General features: G+C 47.0%; 2 protein-coding genes across 2 annotated transcripts; both read right to left on the bottom strand.

Moving 5' to 3' along the window:
- Positions 1 to 228: 228 nt before the first annotated feature.
- LOC119396632 (U3 small nucleolar RNA-interacting protein 2) lies at positions 229 to 13,688 on the bottom strand. The gene is made up of 14 exons (XM_037663915.2): positions 13,533 to 13,688; positions 13,333 to 13,439; positions 13,070 to 13,185; positions 12,917 to 12,984; positions 12,789 to 12,830; positions 12,538 to 12,664; positions 12,356 to 12,477; positions 10,672 to 10,764; positions 10,187 to 10,287; positions 9,242 to 9,376; positions 8,469 to 8,531; positions 7,274 to 7,407; positions 2,440 to 2,519; positions 229 to 407 (listed from the first exon to the last, which is right to left on the bottom strand). Exons 1-14 carry the CDS (start codon positions 13,596 to 13,598, stop codon positions 258 to 260), a joined length of 1,404 nt encoding a protein of 467 aa, XP_037519843.1. The 5' UTR covers positions 13,599 to 13,688; the 3' UTR covers positions 229 to 257.
- Positions 13,689 to 14,283: 595 nt separating this feature from the next.
- LOC119397620 (uncharacterized) lies at positions 14,284 to 15,978 on the bottom strand. The gene is made up of 2 exons (XM_037665046.2): positions 15,545 to 15,978; positions 14,284 to 14,883 (listed from the first exon to the last, which is right to left on the bottom strand). The coding sequence occupies exons 1-2, from the start codon at positions 15,936 to 15,938 to the stop codon at positions 14,396 to 14,398; spliced, it is 882 nt and encodes a 293-aa protein (XP_037520974.1). The 5' UTR covers positions 15,939 to 15,978; the 3' UTR covers positions 14,284 to 14,395.
- Between the last annotated feature and the right edge of the window lie 955 nt (positions 15,979 to 16,933).

Genomic DNA, 16,933 nt, shown 5'->3' with positions numbered 1-16,933 from the left:
CAAGAAGAAACAAGGATGCACTGTGTTGCCGAGTTTAAAGGTGTTCGATAAGACTAAGCCCTGCTCTCAGATGATGAAAAAGTCGAGCTTCTTGGGAACCTGGAGCCGCACATAGAAGTCACCCAAGCAGATATCCCTATGGACACCAACTCAAGCAAGCCCTAACTGCAGCTCACGAAAGTTGCTTATATTGGGCACAGATACATTGAACAACAATAGTACCATTATAAAATCAACACTCTTTTACTTTATTACATTTACACATCCTTAAGGATGACGGGGAGGACTATGACACAATTTTTTGCATCTTTCAATTTCCACCACCTCCCTAACCGGTGCTCCTGACCCACTGCTGCTACCAAGACGTCTCCTGAGCTGTTGAAGACGAGGGCATTCACAAATCCTTCCTAGAAAAAAAAAAGAAGACCGAATGGCAGGCAAATAAGTGAACATGAAAATCTAGTAAAGCTCAACAAATTTCGCAAATAATCTGAAGTTGTAATATTTCCATTTGCGTATACATAAGAGGTTCAGTATCGTAAACATGTCCATAATCGTAAACATGCACATAAACATGTGCCTTTCGCTACAATATCATTACAGTGAAATCTCGGTATAACGAACTTCAGGGGACCGCGGAAAAATGTTCGTTATTCTGAAAGGTCGTTATAGTGAAAGCCCAAAAATTTACCATAACAATAGAATTTCAGTAACGCAAACGTCCTACCTTTGCAACGGTACGTCCTTGAACTCGTTTCTCACAACAATGCACACGTGAACGTCGGACAAGGCACGTTTATTTGAAATAGTCCGTGATCGTTTTTTTTGACGGGTGCAGCACAAACTCTGCGTCACGAACGATTCTAGACCGTCCGCATTTTTATCCGCCGCTTCGGTCGCTGTTCCGCTTTTTTCTATGAATATGCGGAGTTTCCTCAAGTAGTCCAACGCATCTGTGGCTGACAGGGACTCGTCGCGATCTTCGGGTGGTACCGTGACATCGTCGTCCATGTCATCGCTGCAATCCTTTAAGGCCCAACTGCATGCACGCGAGTTTTCAGCGACGGCCGACAGGATTTGCTGTCGCGGAGGGCCATCCATCGCCGTCGCATGTCGCCGGGGTGCAATCGCGAAACGGTGCTATTTCCGATTCCACACGGCTGGCTGATCGCGCTGATAACGCGGACGGACCGTCGTTCTGACCAGTTCTGACCACTGGCCAAGCGCGAAAAGCACGAAAGGCATTGGAATCTGAAGTAGAATCGTTCCGCGATAGCATCCCAGGTTTCTGGAAAGCCAGATAACATCGCTTGTCGCCCGGAAGTGAGCATGACGATATCTAACAACATGGCAGCATCTCTGACCCTTGCTTCGGTTGCAATTTGCTCGTGATGCTTCCAATCGGCGCGTACTTCAAGGAATGCAAGTTACAGACTACCTTATTTACAGCCCCATCTCACGCGGAGAGCGAGGCAGCGGCCGTATTTTGTCGTTATTTATGATCGACGGTTCGTTTTGATGTTTCGGTGGTAGCTTGCTGCAATGTCAACATCGTCGTCGTGTGAGGTAGCCCTTCTCCCTGCGAAGCAACGACGTGAGGCGCTGCGGCTTTTCTTAAACGTTCTATGACAGCAAGAGGAAACGTTGTCGAAATGCGCCTCGTGGACTAACCCCAACATAACGCAGTTTGCAAAGTGCGACGTAGCGTAGGCAGCGTACGCTTCCCCCATCACAGCAGATACTACTGCCGCGGTTAAACATAAGATTGCGAAAAAAGGAAGTCCCGAAACGCTTTTATGGCATCTTTATCTCAAACAAGACAATAATAAATTTGGCATGTTGTCATTCATCTACTCTGTAATTCTTTTTCGTAATTTGCCTGCGTGCACGCAATAGTTTTCAATCGAGCAGCGCGACGGAGCCCGTTTGTCGCAGTCGCCTTCGCTGTTCGCTCGAAAGTCGCGTGCTATGCATGCGGTTGGGCTTTTACAAAACCTGATGCGTTGTCGCCTCCGCAACGAAGGGAAAAAAAAAAAGTTCTCCGCCCGCGTCTTTCTCCTCCCGTGCCATCTCAGGTTTTAGCGGGAAAGCGTCCGCTCTTCGCGCTGCGTCGTCTGCTACCTTACAGCTCCGACTGCCATGACCGATACACTGAAATCTAAGAATCCTCGCATTTCGGGATATAAGTTCGTAGTACTGAGGCGTTGTTAAGATTACACGGGAATTAAATAACGATCGTTACTCTGAAATGTTCGTTAATCTGAAGTTCGTAGTAGTGAAATATTTTTACATTGAAACTATAAGCAGTCGGCACGGGATTTCTTAAAAGTTCGTTAATTTGAAATGTTCGTTAATGTGGTGTTCGTTGTAACGAGATTTGACTGTATTACTAATTTTAAACTTTACGTGTACTACCATCACTCTACTTTATCAACGTACCACAGGTATGCTCGCAACTTCTTTCAGTTTCTTGCATTCCTCCCCGGAACTCCACAGCTTGACTTCGCCATTCCAGGAACCTAGATGGGAACAAAGAGAGAATTAAGTTTTTACCTGAATGCAAAGCAGTGGTGTGATGGCTGATCACCACAAAAATGAAGATCCAGAGCACAATGATTTGATGCGATGGCAGGTCATCGTAGCACCATGAATTTTTTCTGATGCAAGAAAAATCTGCGATTCTAGTGCCACAAAATGGCAGGGGACTGAGCCTACGACACCTAGCACCAATAAAGGGAGTGGTGTACATGTGAATACAATGGGAACATTTATGTTCAGAGAATTGGGAATCACCATTAGAAAAAATATTGGGCTCTTGAAGCCAATTAGTTCTATATTAAAGCTGCATACGCTACACACTTATGGCTTACTGTGTACTCTCACTGTAAAAGCTTGAACACAACAATGCGTTTTGTTGAAATATCGCGAGCACCAAGAGAAGTTTAAAGGGCCAGTAAACAGGCTCCGAATTTTTTTTACACCCCCCAAACAAGCTCGCCAATTCGTGCAGTAGACAGCGGCGATCACATTTTCCGCATTCCTGAGCACTGCACTGTGAACTGTCACAAAGGTTTAAAAATACCGAAGAGTCGAAAACTGCCTGCAAGCTACGGAGCACGTGCGGCAATGTAAACAATTAACAACCAGGAGCTGAAGCTAGCGGAAGCACATTGCGACTGGTCGAGCTCGCCGATGACGTCAATAACAGACGTTATGTCACATTGCTGAAGTGGGCGGAGTCCCGACGACGGGCTAAGCCTTCCCCTCCCTGTGGCGGAGAAGGTTGGCGAGGCCGCGCGAAAATTTTAAACCGGCTGAAACGGATGTTCTAACCCCTGTAGCTTCCTTATTACAGTAGAACACCACTGTTACGTTCCTCACTGCTGCGTTTTCCCGACTGTTACGTTGTTTTCCGTCGGTTCCGGCATAGCTCCCATAGGATACAATGTATGGGGAACCCCGCTGTTACGTCGTAACTGTCGGACCGTTCCCGTATGATACGTCGCGAAGTGCGCTCGGAGCCGACCGAGTGACTACCGAATAAAGCGGTCATTGGTGCATTTTCACGCAGCTTGGCCTGGTTTGACTGTAACATCAGCCGCATGAGAGGTGCAAGCAACAGGATCTTTCGATTGATGCAAACAAATGCATCGCCTTCGAGATTCGTACTGCAAAGATGGCGTCTATGATGTAATTGCTCGCGAAAGCAAGGCCTTCGAGATTGGCATTTACTATTGACAAAAGCATAGCCTTTGCGATTTGTATTTCACAAACATGGCGTCTATGACGTAATTGCTTGCGAAAGCAAGGCCTTCGAGATTGGCATTTACTTCTGCCATCGCATTGGCGTAGACTCATCATCATCATCGTTATTTTTCGGAGGACGGGAGGAGTTTGAGCTCGCATGGTCATGCGCGCGGTTCGCGGTCGGACTCGCCGCGCTGGTTGTGATTGCGTGTGCTTAGTTCTTTCATGCCTACAGCTGTTGGTGTTAAAAAAATGACATACGTTGATTACATTTCTGTGGATGAGGCCGTCCCCAGCTCCGCGATTTTATCCGTCGACTAGATCGTGGCTGAGCGTGCCAATTTTCGTGCTGCTCGTAAGCATTGAAATAAAATTCTGTACCACTAAATATTTTGTCATTTTTCCAGTTTTTCGGCTCTTGCGTTTCCCATCTCTTAAAGGGGCCCTGCAACACCTTTCTTAGTTATATTGGAATAGTCTCATTATTGACGTATGACTCTTCACGAGTCATACGCCGCAAAAATTTTTCGAATCCGTCAAGTCTAAGTGGTGTTACCAAATTATAGAGATCACGTTCCGCAGCTTTCTCCCTCAACTCAACGCCGCGAGCGCGGGGAAAGCTAGGCAGCGAGTCGAGGAAGGCAGCGCAGAAGAGCAAGGCTCCGCCCAAGAGCGCCGGCGGAGTTTTTTTCTTCATTTTTTTTCTCCGCCGTCTGGGCGCAACCACGTGGTCTGTGCCGCCACTTCCGGTCGGCTTGCGTCGTTCTCGTCGAGCGGAGCCGATCGCACTGTGTATCGCGCGTGCTTGAAAACTGCGCGTCGGTTTGGTAATGTTGGGTGTGCACCTCGAACGCCGTAGTGTTTTCATCGCTCTGCTAACCATGGAAGCAAACCTGCGCGCTCGTTTGGAACGAATGACAGCTGAGATCGGTTTCGGCCCATACTCCGATACACCGCCTCGTAAGACGGCACTGGCAGACGACCCCGAAGCGCCGCCATTACCGGACGCCAGCATTGTTATCGGAGACATGCTGCGCCCTTGCCTCGGTCGGTCGTGAGAACGTGCCGACGATGCAGTTCTCAGCTGACGAGGCAACACTCGAACGGCTGCCACTCTCAACGGCAACCGGCGATGGTCAAAAGCACAGAAATATTCACGTTTTCGGCACTGCGCATGGCGAAGAAAACGGAACCATGCAACTACGAGCAGACGAGCTGTCGGTGAGACCGGAAGTGCTAATATTAATGTTTGTTCGGTGTTTTTAACGCGATAACAGAATATAAACATACATATTATCTACTTATTGAACTCAAAATTAACAACGAAAGTAATAATGAGGGTGTTATCGTGATTATAACATCAGCCAATGGTGGAACTGCCGACAATCGCGTCATATTTTGCGGATTAATACATCATTTGTCGAGAGAAGAGGGAGCGATTTTCAGCTGACTGAGAATTTATTGTAAATTCCAGGCCGTGCACATCGCTGTAATATTTGGCTCGCGTGTTCTCCGGAGCCTCGACTACCGATCGGCAGCGCTTTTTGAGCATGCTCGAAAAGTGTTGCAGGGCCCCTTTAAGTTTATTTTCTACGGTCCCTTCAAAAACGTATCAGCGGGGTTCTACTGTATAGCACGTACTCGTAAAATTCTTGCGGCAGCATGTTCACATAGCAAAAGTGCGCATATTTATCTCCATAACAATTTTTAGACCTCAAGGTTGTTTACTGGCCCTAGGATGAAAATGGCTGCTTTAGCAGTTCAAAGCCATTTTCTAAAGCTACTGACCCATGTTTTCGGTTATTCAAAACGTCAAAGCAGTGTAACAGGAAATGTACAGTAAGCACACTGACATGCAAGTAGAGTAGAATTCATTATGGCGGAAAAATAACTTCATTACAGCCAACTGCCGATTTTCCGGACATGCTTGAAAATTCGGACACTTTGCGGCAACATCACCAGCCCCATAGACGTCAATATATAAGAACATCCGAAATTTCGGACGCTTAAACTCTTTCGCGTCCGATTTTTCGAACTTTCTGCCCAAATTGCAGGTCTGAAAGGCATTAATTGAAGCCCCCACCCCTGCCGTGTCTATCATCTCGTAGGTTCGAACCAGTGCTTTTGCGAGGCGATCTGTTTGTGACAGTAGCGGAGTCCGAAAGTCAGCTTTGCCACAATTAAGTGTTATGGGGTGAAGCAGATCAGAAATTCAAAGGGGCCGCTAACACGGCGCCGTGCGGCGATGTCTTTACGGATCAGCAGCGGAAATATACGGAGGCGTGATGCCGGCCGGTGGTAAACGTGTCAGTACGCCTTAATCATTGACAACCCTTATGATAAGAATCTTCAGTTAACTGCTCGGCAGTGCATGTGGCCTAGCGCAGTTGCATGTGCACTGCGTGCATTTAATAGGAGAGAACTCAAACACGCTGCCATTCATGCTACCTCTTCGTGTGAGACCACTAGGTGCGCAGCACAGACTCGTTGCCTTCACGAACGAAACCAGCTCGCCATTGCTGCGCCTGTGTGCGGTCAGGAACGGAGTGGGCATCACGAACCCTTTCATGACAAATGTGTACGTACGGTATTGCAACAGTACAGTGACAGCGTCAGCTTAGTTGGCAATGTGCTGCACACAACTAGAAACGATCGGCTTCACACTGCAACAAATGCTGCGTATCGGTGGAGATCGGTGTCCGCATCGTTTAAGTGTGCTCATGCATTGGGGAAAGCCGGACGAGTTGTCCGCTCTTCCGCCATAGTCTGTGTTCCGCGTCATCGTTTCCAAACGCTCCATGCGAGCGGGCCGTAATTTATTCCACGCTTTGCTGGTATCACAGGCGCTGATCATGGTTCATGAGACGCAAATTTGCAAGTGGCGGTTGGCACGTAGTTAAGTGGGGTTTGCGGCAGGTACCCAATATATTTGCAAGAGCCTGGGCGCACACCAAAATGCCTGATAAGTGTACTGGGAGGCATTAAAGCTATTTCGGTCAGGCTGTGGTGATTTGACCGCTTGAGCCGAATAAAAAAGCACGAATTCCGTTTTTTCAGACTGCCCAATTTTTCTGATGATTTTGCGGTCCTAGGGAGTCCGAAAAATCGGACGTTGACTGTGTACCCAAAATCATGCACAAGCACATATTCATTTCATGGTGATGTCAGCAACAAATATTATAACTTTACTCCATTTTATATGATAGTTCATTTTATAAATGGTTAACTGTATGATGTTCATTTTATAAAGGGTAAACTGTGCTAACTCCAGTTCAGTTTTTTGGAAAATGACATAAAGTGCATTGGAGACAACCAATGATTAAACCAAGGACTACAAAAGGAAGTTACAGTGGAACAAGTATGTGCATTACATTGAGTGAGAAATACTAACAAAAATGTGTAAAAAGAAAGCTAAGGAAAAACTTCATATGGCTTGGCACAAATACAAAGCAGTGCCATGCAGTAGCGAAATTAGATAACAGTTTGCAGAGAAAGCTTCACTCCAAAATATAATACTGCAGTCTACCTGAAGCTATCAGGTCTGTGCAACGTAGTGAGGCTACAGCGGTTATCCAGCGTGGAGCCCCATCCTGTGAACCATGTGCTTGATGATGTATGCAAGTTGGCTTCTTCTTTAGAGCAGACCAAAGGCTGAGTGACCTGCAAGCAAAATGGTATTTATTACAACCCCATTTTCTCAGTTTCTCTGCACACAAGTAGCTTTTCAAAGAAGCCAGATATGCCAACCTAAAGGTGTGCACAGGCCATGGGTGGCTCGAAAGCCTGTGCGTCAGGGTCAAGCTTGGGTTACTGTTCTTATCGGGTGGGTCATGTTACAAGCAAAGCCCAACCCATTCCTGAAGTATGGACGCTATATGGCCATATGGTTCTCCAGCACGTAGCATCTTTGTCTAACTCCTTTCTTGGGCGAGTCTTTTAGTACCTTCTATGTGGTTCTCCATTTCTTTGGTCACTTTAAGTGCATCACAGTAATTACAGTGCGGCAACATTGCCCCCTTCGTTCGAAATAAATGGAACCTTATTTCAGATTTTTTGCATTCCGGTGGTCAGCAGTGATGCAGCAGCCTCTCTACTCCAGTTTGATATGCCAGCATTTAGACGCACCATGCCAGACAACTGGACCCTGCTGGAACTACCATCTTCAGTTGCACCAATGTGATACACAATTCTAGAGCGTTACTGTGGTTCATATGAATGAGATACACTAGAAATGCTAGTTCTTGCATTCATGTAGATGCCAGAATTGCTGGTGCTGCCACCTTTGCATCCTTTGTCAAGTTTCCATGACCCCACAATAAAATTTCACGTTACCATTCTTTTTCTGCAGGCCTTGTTGAGTTTATGTGCATGCAAAGTTGGGTGAAGTTGAGTGTACATGCACTTACAGTGTGTATATGTTGAACAAAGAAACTGTGCATGTAGTGGCTAGGCCTTGTGCTCTCTTCCTAAAGGATCGGATTTTCCTTTCAAGTATATTTAAAACAGCGAGAACAAGACACTCTAAAATGTATTTAACTTGAAGTGCTCTGAAGAGTATAAGTGAAAGTAACTTGAAGAGAGTACATATTTAACGCATGCACAAGTCTGCACTGAGCTGCTAGGTATTTTTCAGCAGGCCAAAAGGTTACAACAGATTTATTGAGCCAACTATCGCAAGCATGCACACACATATGGCCCATAAAGTGGCAGCACACGCTTACCCATCATCAGCTCCGGAGATAAAGTGCTGCTCATTGATCATTTTGGCACAATCGACAGAGCAACTGAAAACAAGAGGGAAAACTGCGTGGTCAGGAACTCTGCACTAATGTCAGCATGAACATGCTGAAAGGCAAAACAGGCAACTGCAACTCTGAAAGCAAATATCCAGCAATAGAGTTGTTACTCTGACCATTAGCAAACAGCTTAGGCAGAACAGTGCGTAACAGCTTGTGTTTATTCAGGGCAATGGATGCTTTGAATAACCATCATGTCGTGGTATCTGTTTTACAAGCTGAAGTTATAAAGTGACTTGACAAGTTGTATGTAAAGTTGGCTTCAGCATTTTCATAGACATGTTCATCTTATCCCAAATCAAGGAAACTGCTAGAAACAGCATCCTGAGAGAGAGCTTCTAAGGCTTCATTCTTGTGGAGCATGAAATTTGAGAAAAGCAAATAAATTTTCATGTTCACCAATTAACCTGGAGCTTGGGACCAGTGTGACCGTCAAGCAAAGCGGTACTGTCGGGCATAGCGGTACTGTCTGCAGACTGTCGGCGCAGCGGTACACACTTATCTTTCCACTTTTAGAAAGAATACCTTATCAATGATGGAAAATAGATCTTTTTTTTAACTGACATTCCAGAAGCTTTAAGGTTAGTAGCATGTATGGTGGCAAAAAAGGCTCAAGCTTGAGTTAGCAACAAACTCCTGACGAAATATTAGATGACTGCAGCCAATGTGAAAGCAAGAAAAGAAAGCCTGGAGCGCACTTATGGCTCTGGTAGACCAGCTGAGACTCCTCCGGGATCTTCCAGACACGCAACGTGTTGTCCCGACTGCCTGCGGTGACAGCACGCTCACGTGTGTAGCTGTCAATCGCCGTGACTGCGTCCTGGTGGCCAAAACTGAGGAAACAGAAAAGAATCTGAATTAAGACTCCTTTGACCTCTTGTGCATGCAATGATGCATTTATAAGCATGCATGTGACGCCTAGCAATGCCAAATGCTGAAACAAATTAGGAACAGTGAGCAGTTGTTCATTAGAAGGGTATGAAAGTGCCAAATGAAATTCTTCCAATAGAGTGCCCCATTCCCTACACAACATTATAGAGAGGCCTTACACGTGGAGACAAAAGAATAATTATCCCTTTCTCCCTTCGGTAGGGAAAGAGGACAAAAGTTAGGCACTACACGCAAGTTTTTTTTTCCCCATTGTGTCTGCCAAAACTGTTGCCTGTGTGGCCAGGAATTGAACCCACGACCTTTTGCACAGCAAGAGGGCATCAAATCCACTGAACAGGCAAGTAGCGCAAGAGCAAGACTACCACAACTAGAGCTACATTGCATCTGATGTTCAAGGTGTGGCTAGTTAGTAGTTGCCACATTCATCTTTGACAGGGAGAATAAAGTGCAACAACGAAGCAGCACACAGTAAGTAAACACACTCACAGCCAGGCATGTCACAATGTTTCTAGACTGGTTTAAAAAGTTTGCATTACCAATTGCATTTGTATTCAAGCCGAACGCATTCACATCTTTTACATAACTTCGTGTCAACACTGTAAAAGAAAAAAAAAAAAAGTTTAGACTTTGATGCCTGTCTTGTGCGTTTCGTCCTATGCTGTTTTTTAATTTATGTCAAATTTCCTTCCATGTCAACCTGAAATGAAACGTGCAGCTTTTCAATGAACTTGTGCGCTGTTTCATTCACTTACAGTGTCTCAACGTAGGCCATCTCATCCAAGTTCCAGACCTTCACAGACCGGTCGCCGGAGCAACTGTATAGCTGATGGCTTCCAGTTCGAAAAGAAAGACCCTGTGTGAAATGAGAACGCGACAACTCCATTTATTCCCTAGAGAGATTCCAAGTTAACACAGCTTTCCTGATTCGGAAGCTGCTTTCATTCATTTTAACAAAGGATGAGCAATGGAGAAAACTGCACACCAATATTAAGCCTGATGAGAAAGCAAAAGAACGAGCTTCCTGGTAGCATGATATGAAATAACAGCAGGGAAAGATAAAGGGAAAGGTACAGCAGCTACAGTATGAAAACAAATAGTACAGTGGTGGTCAAAAGTCCCCAGGCCGCGCTACCACAGGATTACATGGGATAGCGGCCTGGGAACTTTTGACCACCCCTATACACTACTCTTGCCAACGTCCTAGATAGCACACATCAGTGTTTTCTGTATTACATACCATAACTGGACCTCTGTGACCCTGGAATATGTGCAGCCGCTGCATTGTGGATGGGTTCCAAATAAATATGACCTTGAGCTGGCAGCCACTCGCCTGCAGTTGAAATTTATCAGTGATGAATACGTATCAAGTTGCCTTCAAAGAAATCATGCTACTGTTCAAAATAGTCTTAAGAACAGAGCTACAAATAGACCATTGTGGATAGAAACAAGCTAGAACTAAGTGGAATGCATTCTTTTGTTTCCGATATGTGTGTGACTTCAACTTGTGCAAGGCCCGAAGAATCTTTGCTGACCGCATAAATAGTAACACAAAACTATGTTCTCAGCTTTTTATTCGTTAAAGGTGTTTTGTTTTCAATTTCTTGTGCACATTTCAACTGCTCATGTTATAACACGTGTACCACAAGAACAGTCCAAATTAAGGGAGCTTCAAAAAGGTTTTCATTAAATATTTCAAGTTGTCTTGTGTGCTTTGAAGAGAGCATTTATAACATACAGAGAAGTTAATCTACACTTCGTCACAAGTATTGTATGTGTACGTAGGAAAGCAATCTTGTGCAGACACGGCAGCAAATAATAACAGCAAGAGCAAAGAATGACTGATTCAGAAAAGGCACTGATTCTGCAAAATGCACGAGTATTGAGTTGTTTGGTTAACGCTCAGTGAATGGCCCCAATACAAAGTAATACCCCTGTCACACGGCAAATCTAATGTCATTTACAGCTAATGTCATCCGTTTGTAATGTCATTTGTTTGCTGTCACACGGGGAAACTAATGCCGTTCGATGAAAATGACATTTCCTGTCGAATGAGTTCCCGAAACACATTCGCATTCGATTTCGGACCGAATGCATAGTCTCTACGCCAGGGACCTTTTAGGGAGATAACTGTTGACTTATGTATGCGTAACTTTTGTAATTCGTAAATATCTTATTCTTTACTAGATTAACTTACTACTGGTTTGATGACGTAACAGCACGCGCGAAAGTTTCTAAAAGAAAGCTACTCTCAACTACAGCGGCTGGACGTCGGCCACGTTTCATTTGTGCTCTCTTGTTGTTGCCCGTATTGCGGGTGTTGATCGTCCGATTGCACGTGTTTTGGCGATTAAGGTGGTGACTACACGAATTAGCTGCCGCCGTCTCATTTCTGCAGCCGGACTGTCAGTCGTGCTCCCACGCTTTAGTTCATTCACTGTACCAACGCCCGGTCATACCGTCGGCCATGTTGGTTTTCGATTAGTTCTTGGCTTGAGTTCGTTTGTGTCGCACAGCTGTGGCAAGTTGTGTAAAATGGCTGCGTTTATATTGTTTGTGCAGCTTTTTAGAGAAAATTATTTTCGAAAATACACGCATGTGAGATGCAAGTTTTAAGAGATTTTTATTTCTCCCAACGTCACGGCTCAGGAGGGCTAAGGTCATGGTCATCATTTTAAAATGACATTTGTTTTCGTCGTGTGACAGCAAGCAGGTAAAAAGACATAACGTTCACCTAATGTCATTTGTTGTAAATGACATTAGATTTGCCATGTGACAGGGGTATAAACCCATCATGAACAGTTGTGGTCATTCCCACAGGCAAAGATCGGTTCACATGTAAAAAATAATCAATCCTAAAATGGCAGTATTCAGTTTTGCACGCCGTTAAATTTGTCAAATAAAGTTGCTTAATGTTGACTGACCAGGTACATGCCATCTGAAGAGATGGAAATGGCCAGGACGTGGCCTCCGTGCCCCAACTTCGCATCGTCATTTTTCTTGGCACCCGGTACGGTGAAGAGCTTCTTGCCCGTTTTTGCACACCCTGTGTTTAAAGCAAACAAAGACTTAGAACGACCACACAAGACTCGCAATGGACACTTACATTTCATTATGGTACAGTCCTTAGAGCCACTGAAAATGTGTTGGCCGTCCTGTGACACTGTCACACATGTCACAGACAGCTTGTGGCCTTTAAGGATCAAAATCCGGTCCTTGTCCACACCTTGAACCTATAAGCAAATAAAGAAATGCCCGAACATGAAACATGTTTGCGAGGTTTATGCTTAGCACGGACTTTTCATGCTACCAGGTTGCAAAATTTAAGCTGGGTGGTAACAAAGCTTTCGCACTTACCTTTTCTGCGACCTTTTTGTGAAGCTGTCCGCTTTGCTCTAGCTGTTAAAGAAAAGCAAAGTAATAAATGAAAACGACGAGGAAATTTCCCCTGAAAGCGGTGAAACCTTTACACGAGGGCCGCTTACCAAGTCGGTACGCAGTCGATGAGAAACGACAGCACGGTCGACTTCTTGGGCATCAAGCTTCTCTTTCTCTGGAGGAACAAAGGTCATAATTTGCAACACTCCCGTCACTGAAATTATCGCACGAAAGACCGAAATAAAGCGTGACCGCCTTACCCTGCCTCTCAATTTCGGCGAGGTACTTCTTCGCGAGCCTTAGCTTTTTCTCTTGCTCCGTTTCGAGCTCTTCTTCGTCCTCCGAGGCGTGATGACGGCCGAGAACAACGTCGTTTCTAGCAAAATACAATCAGGTCTCAGGTAAGACAAAGCACAAGCAAGACAACCAAGATTCGAAAGATTTCATTCTAGCTGTACACCCGTCACCGGGTACACATGTGAAGTGCCCCATTCCTCGTGGTGTAAAAACAACCTTCACTCACTCTGCTTCCGATTCACTCGACACAATTTCATCCACATGCCTGCCCTTGGAGACTACTTTGCTCTTTTTGTTGGTGTGGCTAGCTTTCGCCGAACTTCCAACGCGTTTCTGGTGAGAGAGAAAAAAACACCCGATCACAAAGAACTTCACACCACGCTCTGCTCGGTTGTCAAAAGACTCAAGCTCGTCTAAGCCACTCACCTTTCCGCCTTTCAAGCGTGCCTGAGGTCGACTTGCCCCTCCTGCTTTCCTTATGAAGAACGACATTACTGAGGTTATTATATCACCTTACTACAGCAGCAGTTTGACTCTACAACAGCAGCAGACAACGCATCCACGTGCTTTGCATCGAGCTGTAGTTTGAGCAACGGTTTGAGACAAACAACTGGCTGGGCGCTAGCCAAGCTAAGCCAACGCGCAAGCCGCCAAAGTAATGATGCTGATAGCTTTGGCGGCTGTTTTAGACGTGGCTTCAACAACCAAACGGTGGTTCCCCTCTCAGAGCGCATATAGATATGCAAATTAGTGCGGAAGTGCATGTATTGTGGAATTGGGAAACGAGGTTAGGGTAATTTTGCCTGCAATGCAGTGTCTGTTTTGCTTATGGAGCTCTCGCTATGTTGCTGTGACGACACTGAAGATCCAAGGCTTTTTTCTAATTTTGAAGCAGTGGCGCCTTCAGTAGCGCGCTGGGCTTGTTCTTTTCGAAGTGCATGGTTACTATGCTCTAGCAAGACCACTTAGCAGCCACACAAGCAACACTTTGTGAAATTCACGCGGCAAACGCGACACGGGAAGCCATAATCTGTCTTCAGAGCTTAGTTTTCGATCCCTGGCCTTTCTGGCATGACGTCACAGATAAACTGTATAAGGCACAGTTAGCACAGTGGTCAGTATCAAAGCGCATAACTGCTAGATTGAAAGACCACTCACATGTTATTAGAGTGGGCAATGATTTATGAACATAGTAAGCTCAATCGGAAGCAGCGGAGGCAATTTACAAGATTAAACCACAAAATAGGACTTGGCGCGCGCACACACACATACAAAAACGTACACAAGGCCTACGCGGCGGCGGCCACTACCTCTCGCCTCGACACCAGGGCGAGGAAGCGTGCACAAGACAGCCTCACGAGGCAATACACCAGCGTCACAGTCAGGTTGGCGAGAAGCACAAACACAGTGCCCACAGCGTTGAACAACTCCAACGCCTGTTGGCGCAGCTTTCGCACTTCGGGAGTCGCGGATTCCAGGAGGTCCTTCTTGCAGTCGGGAGCCGTGGCCAGGGCGGCGCTGGAAGACGACAGCGGCGCTGCGCACGGATTTTTCGGAGACGTTGGCGTGGGTGCCGATGCACTGGCCTTGGGTGAGGACAGCCTGGAAGAGGTGAGCTTGCATCGCGAAGGCCACACCGTCCTGTCCCCGGAGCGCGTCTGTCCCAGCGCGGAGCATGGCATCGGGATGCGTCTGACCGGACTGCAGCGCCTGGTCGTTGCCGGTGCCGTCCGCGGGGGAATCGCGGACGAAGGAAGCTCGAGGTTGCGCTTGCGCGCTAGAAGTGCAGGAAAGGGAGACCGGGTAAATTCGAGAAATCAAGTGAATCACAATTTCAAAGGGGTATGGACAGTTGCTCTCCCACTTCTATAAACACTACAACGCTCTTCTCACAGCAGAGAGGTGACACATGCGGTAGTGCTTTTCAACACAGAAGGAGAGAGGAGCGAACTATTGCTACTACAGCAATTGCAATTACGTGGATGCCCCGGGGCCGGTAGAATTTTAGCCGTGGCCATGGACCGCCGTGTGCCTTGCGTAGGTGTCCTGTGGCGACTCTCGAGGAAGATCCTGCGAGGGTCTTTCTCGCCGAGGAAACGTTCGCTCCCTGCTGCCGACGTCACACTCCATCACGCCAATAATGTGACAGCGAATGCACACGTTCATCGAGTGACATCTGTTCAAAATACGCGTGCCCACGCGCGACCCCATGCCTAACTTGATAAATAAGCTAATGTTTATTACACTATTTATATGGCCGATAAAAACACCAACCACAAACTGTACTGCGACTTTGTCTACAGCTGGTCTTTCGGCTCTCCCTCAAGTGTTTCCCTCTTTCTTCGCATGTCGAAGTGTCGAACAGAATCGTGCTACACATCCCACGCTGCACCGTAACGGTTCTGCGAATAAAATTGAAGGTTTAAATTTCGTCGTACCAGTGGTTGCTTCCGGACCGAGCTTGAGGCGGGAAGGCTGCTTGGCTGCGCCGGACGCCATCGGTGGTTGAGAATTTGACTTGCGACGGGCTTCGGAGGCCGGCGCGTCCGTGGTCTCCCGTTGGTGCAGCGCCGTTGCGGACGGCGTGGTGGCGAGCGGCTTGTCGCCGCCGACGATCCACAGCGCGTGCAGCAGGGCCATGGCGGCCCGCACGGCTTGGTACAGCTGCTGCACGAACTCCTCGCAGAGCGCCATGGCCCAGCGGCCGATCGTGGGCGGCCCTTCGCCGTCCCCCAGCACCACCGGTGCCCGCAGAAGCGCGGCCGCCCCGCGACGGTCGACGACGCCGCGCTGGATCGCTCGCACCGGCCCCGTTGCCCGGCGAGCGGCCATGATCGTGGACGGCCCCGCTGCTTCGTCTGCGTCGACTTCGATCGGTCTATACGCGCGCTGCTACGTGTGTGGGGCGACGTCTGAACACTATTTTGTTAGGTGAAATGAATGTTCAATAAAAGAAGAAAGAATGGAGGGAAGAGGTTTTGCGGAATAAACTTTGTTTACGCTGATCGACGTTCACCTCGAACAATAGTGCAGCTATAGTGGGGCACTGGTCTTTTCTGGTTAAGAATGTTCTAAAACGAAGGTAGGGGCACTGGCCTTTGAGTGGAAAGAACTTTCTATATATTGTAGCGCGAATAGGCATTTTTGCGAAAGGCAAAGAATTTAATCTACTCACCAATCGTTGGCGAAGAGGTTACTTGAATCTAATGAGCATCCTTAAAAAAATTATAACTGGTGCACGACTGTGACATGCCACGAAGGCCCCACTTAAAATCTGAACTTTGTTACGCGTCCCCTGTCCTGTGGCCATTACCGTAAACCAAAGAGTCTAATTCTCGGCAGCGCCTTCTGCGAAGCCTCCTTCTGAACAATTAACCGTATCACTATACACAGTCACTCAGAGCAGAATGATCATCATCGACATTGTCGTGGCCGGGTACGAGCCGATCCATTCCGGACGAAGGACATGTAGGATGCAGCCGGCGCGGCTGGCGTCCTTGTGGTGGCGGACTTGCGGCGCGGTCACCGCGTCGGTGGCCAGCAGCCCGCTATGCCGCGCCCTGGCCGTGCTGCTCCGCATCCTGGTCATTGCCATCTTTTGCGTGATCGCCATAACGCTCAACTGCTTCAGCTTTCTGGGACCCAGGCCCGCCGTTGACGCAGTCCCCAATCAAGGCACGTGTCGCGCCAAGGCGTTGTGTACTTGTTTATATACACTCGCCTTCAAGCTTTCAGTGTCGTATTCGCACTATCGGATTCGAGTTCCAACCAGTACATTGACAGACCCAAAAGATCCAACACACCTGGCGACGCCATATTTTTATTCA

Source organism: Rhipicephalus sanguineus, chromosome 6, assembly GCF_013339695.2.
Source record: "Rhipicephalus sanguineus isolate Rsan-2018 chromosome 6, BIME_Rsan_1.4, whole genome shotgun sequence".
Classification (NCBI taxonomy): domain Eukaryota; kingdom Metazoa; phylum Arthropoda; class Arachnida; order Ixodida; family Ixodidae; genus Rhipicephalus; species Rhipicephalus sanguineus.
Note: the sequence above shows the minus strand (reverse complement) of the source record. Positions and strands in the feature narration are given on the sequence as shown.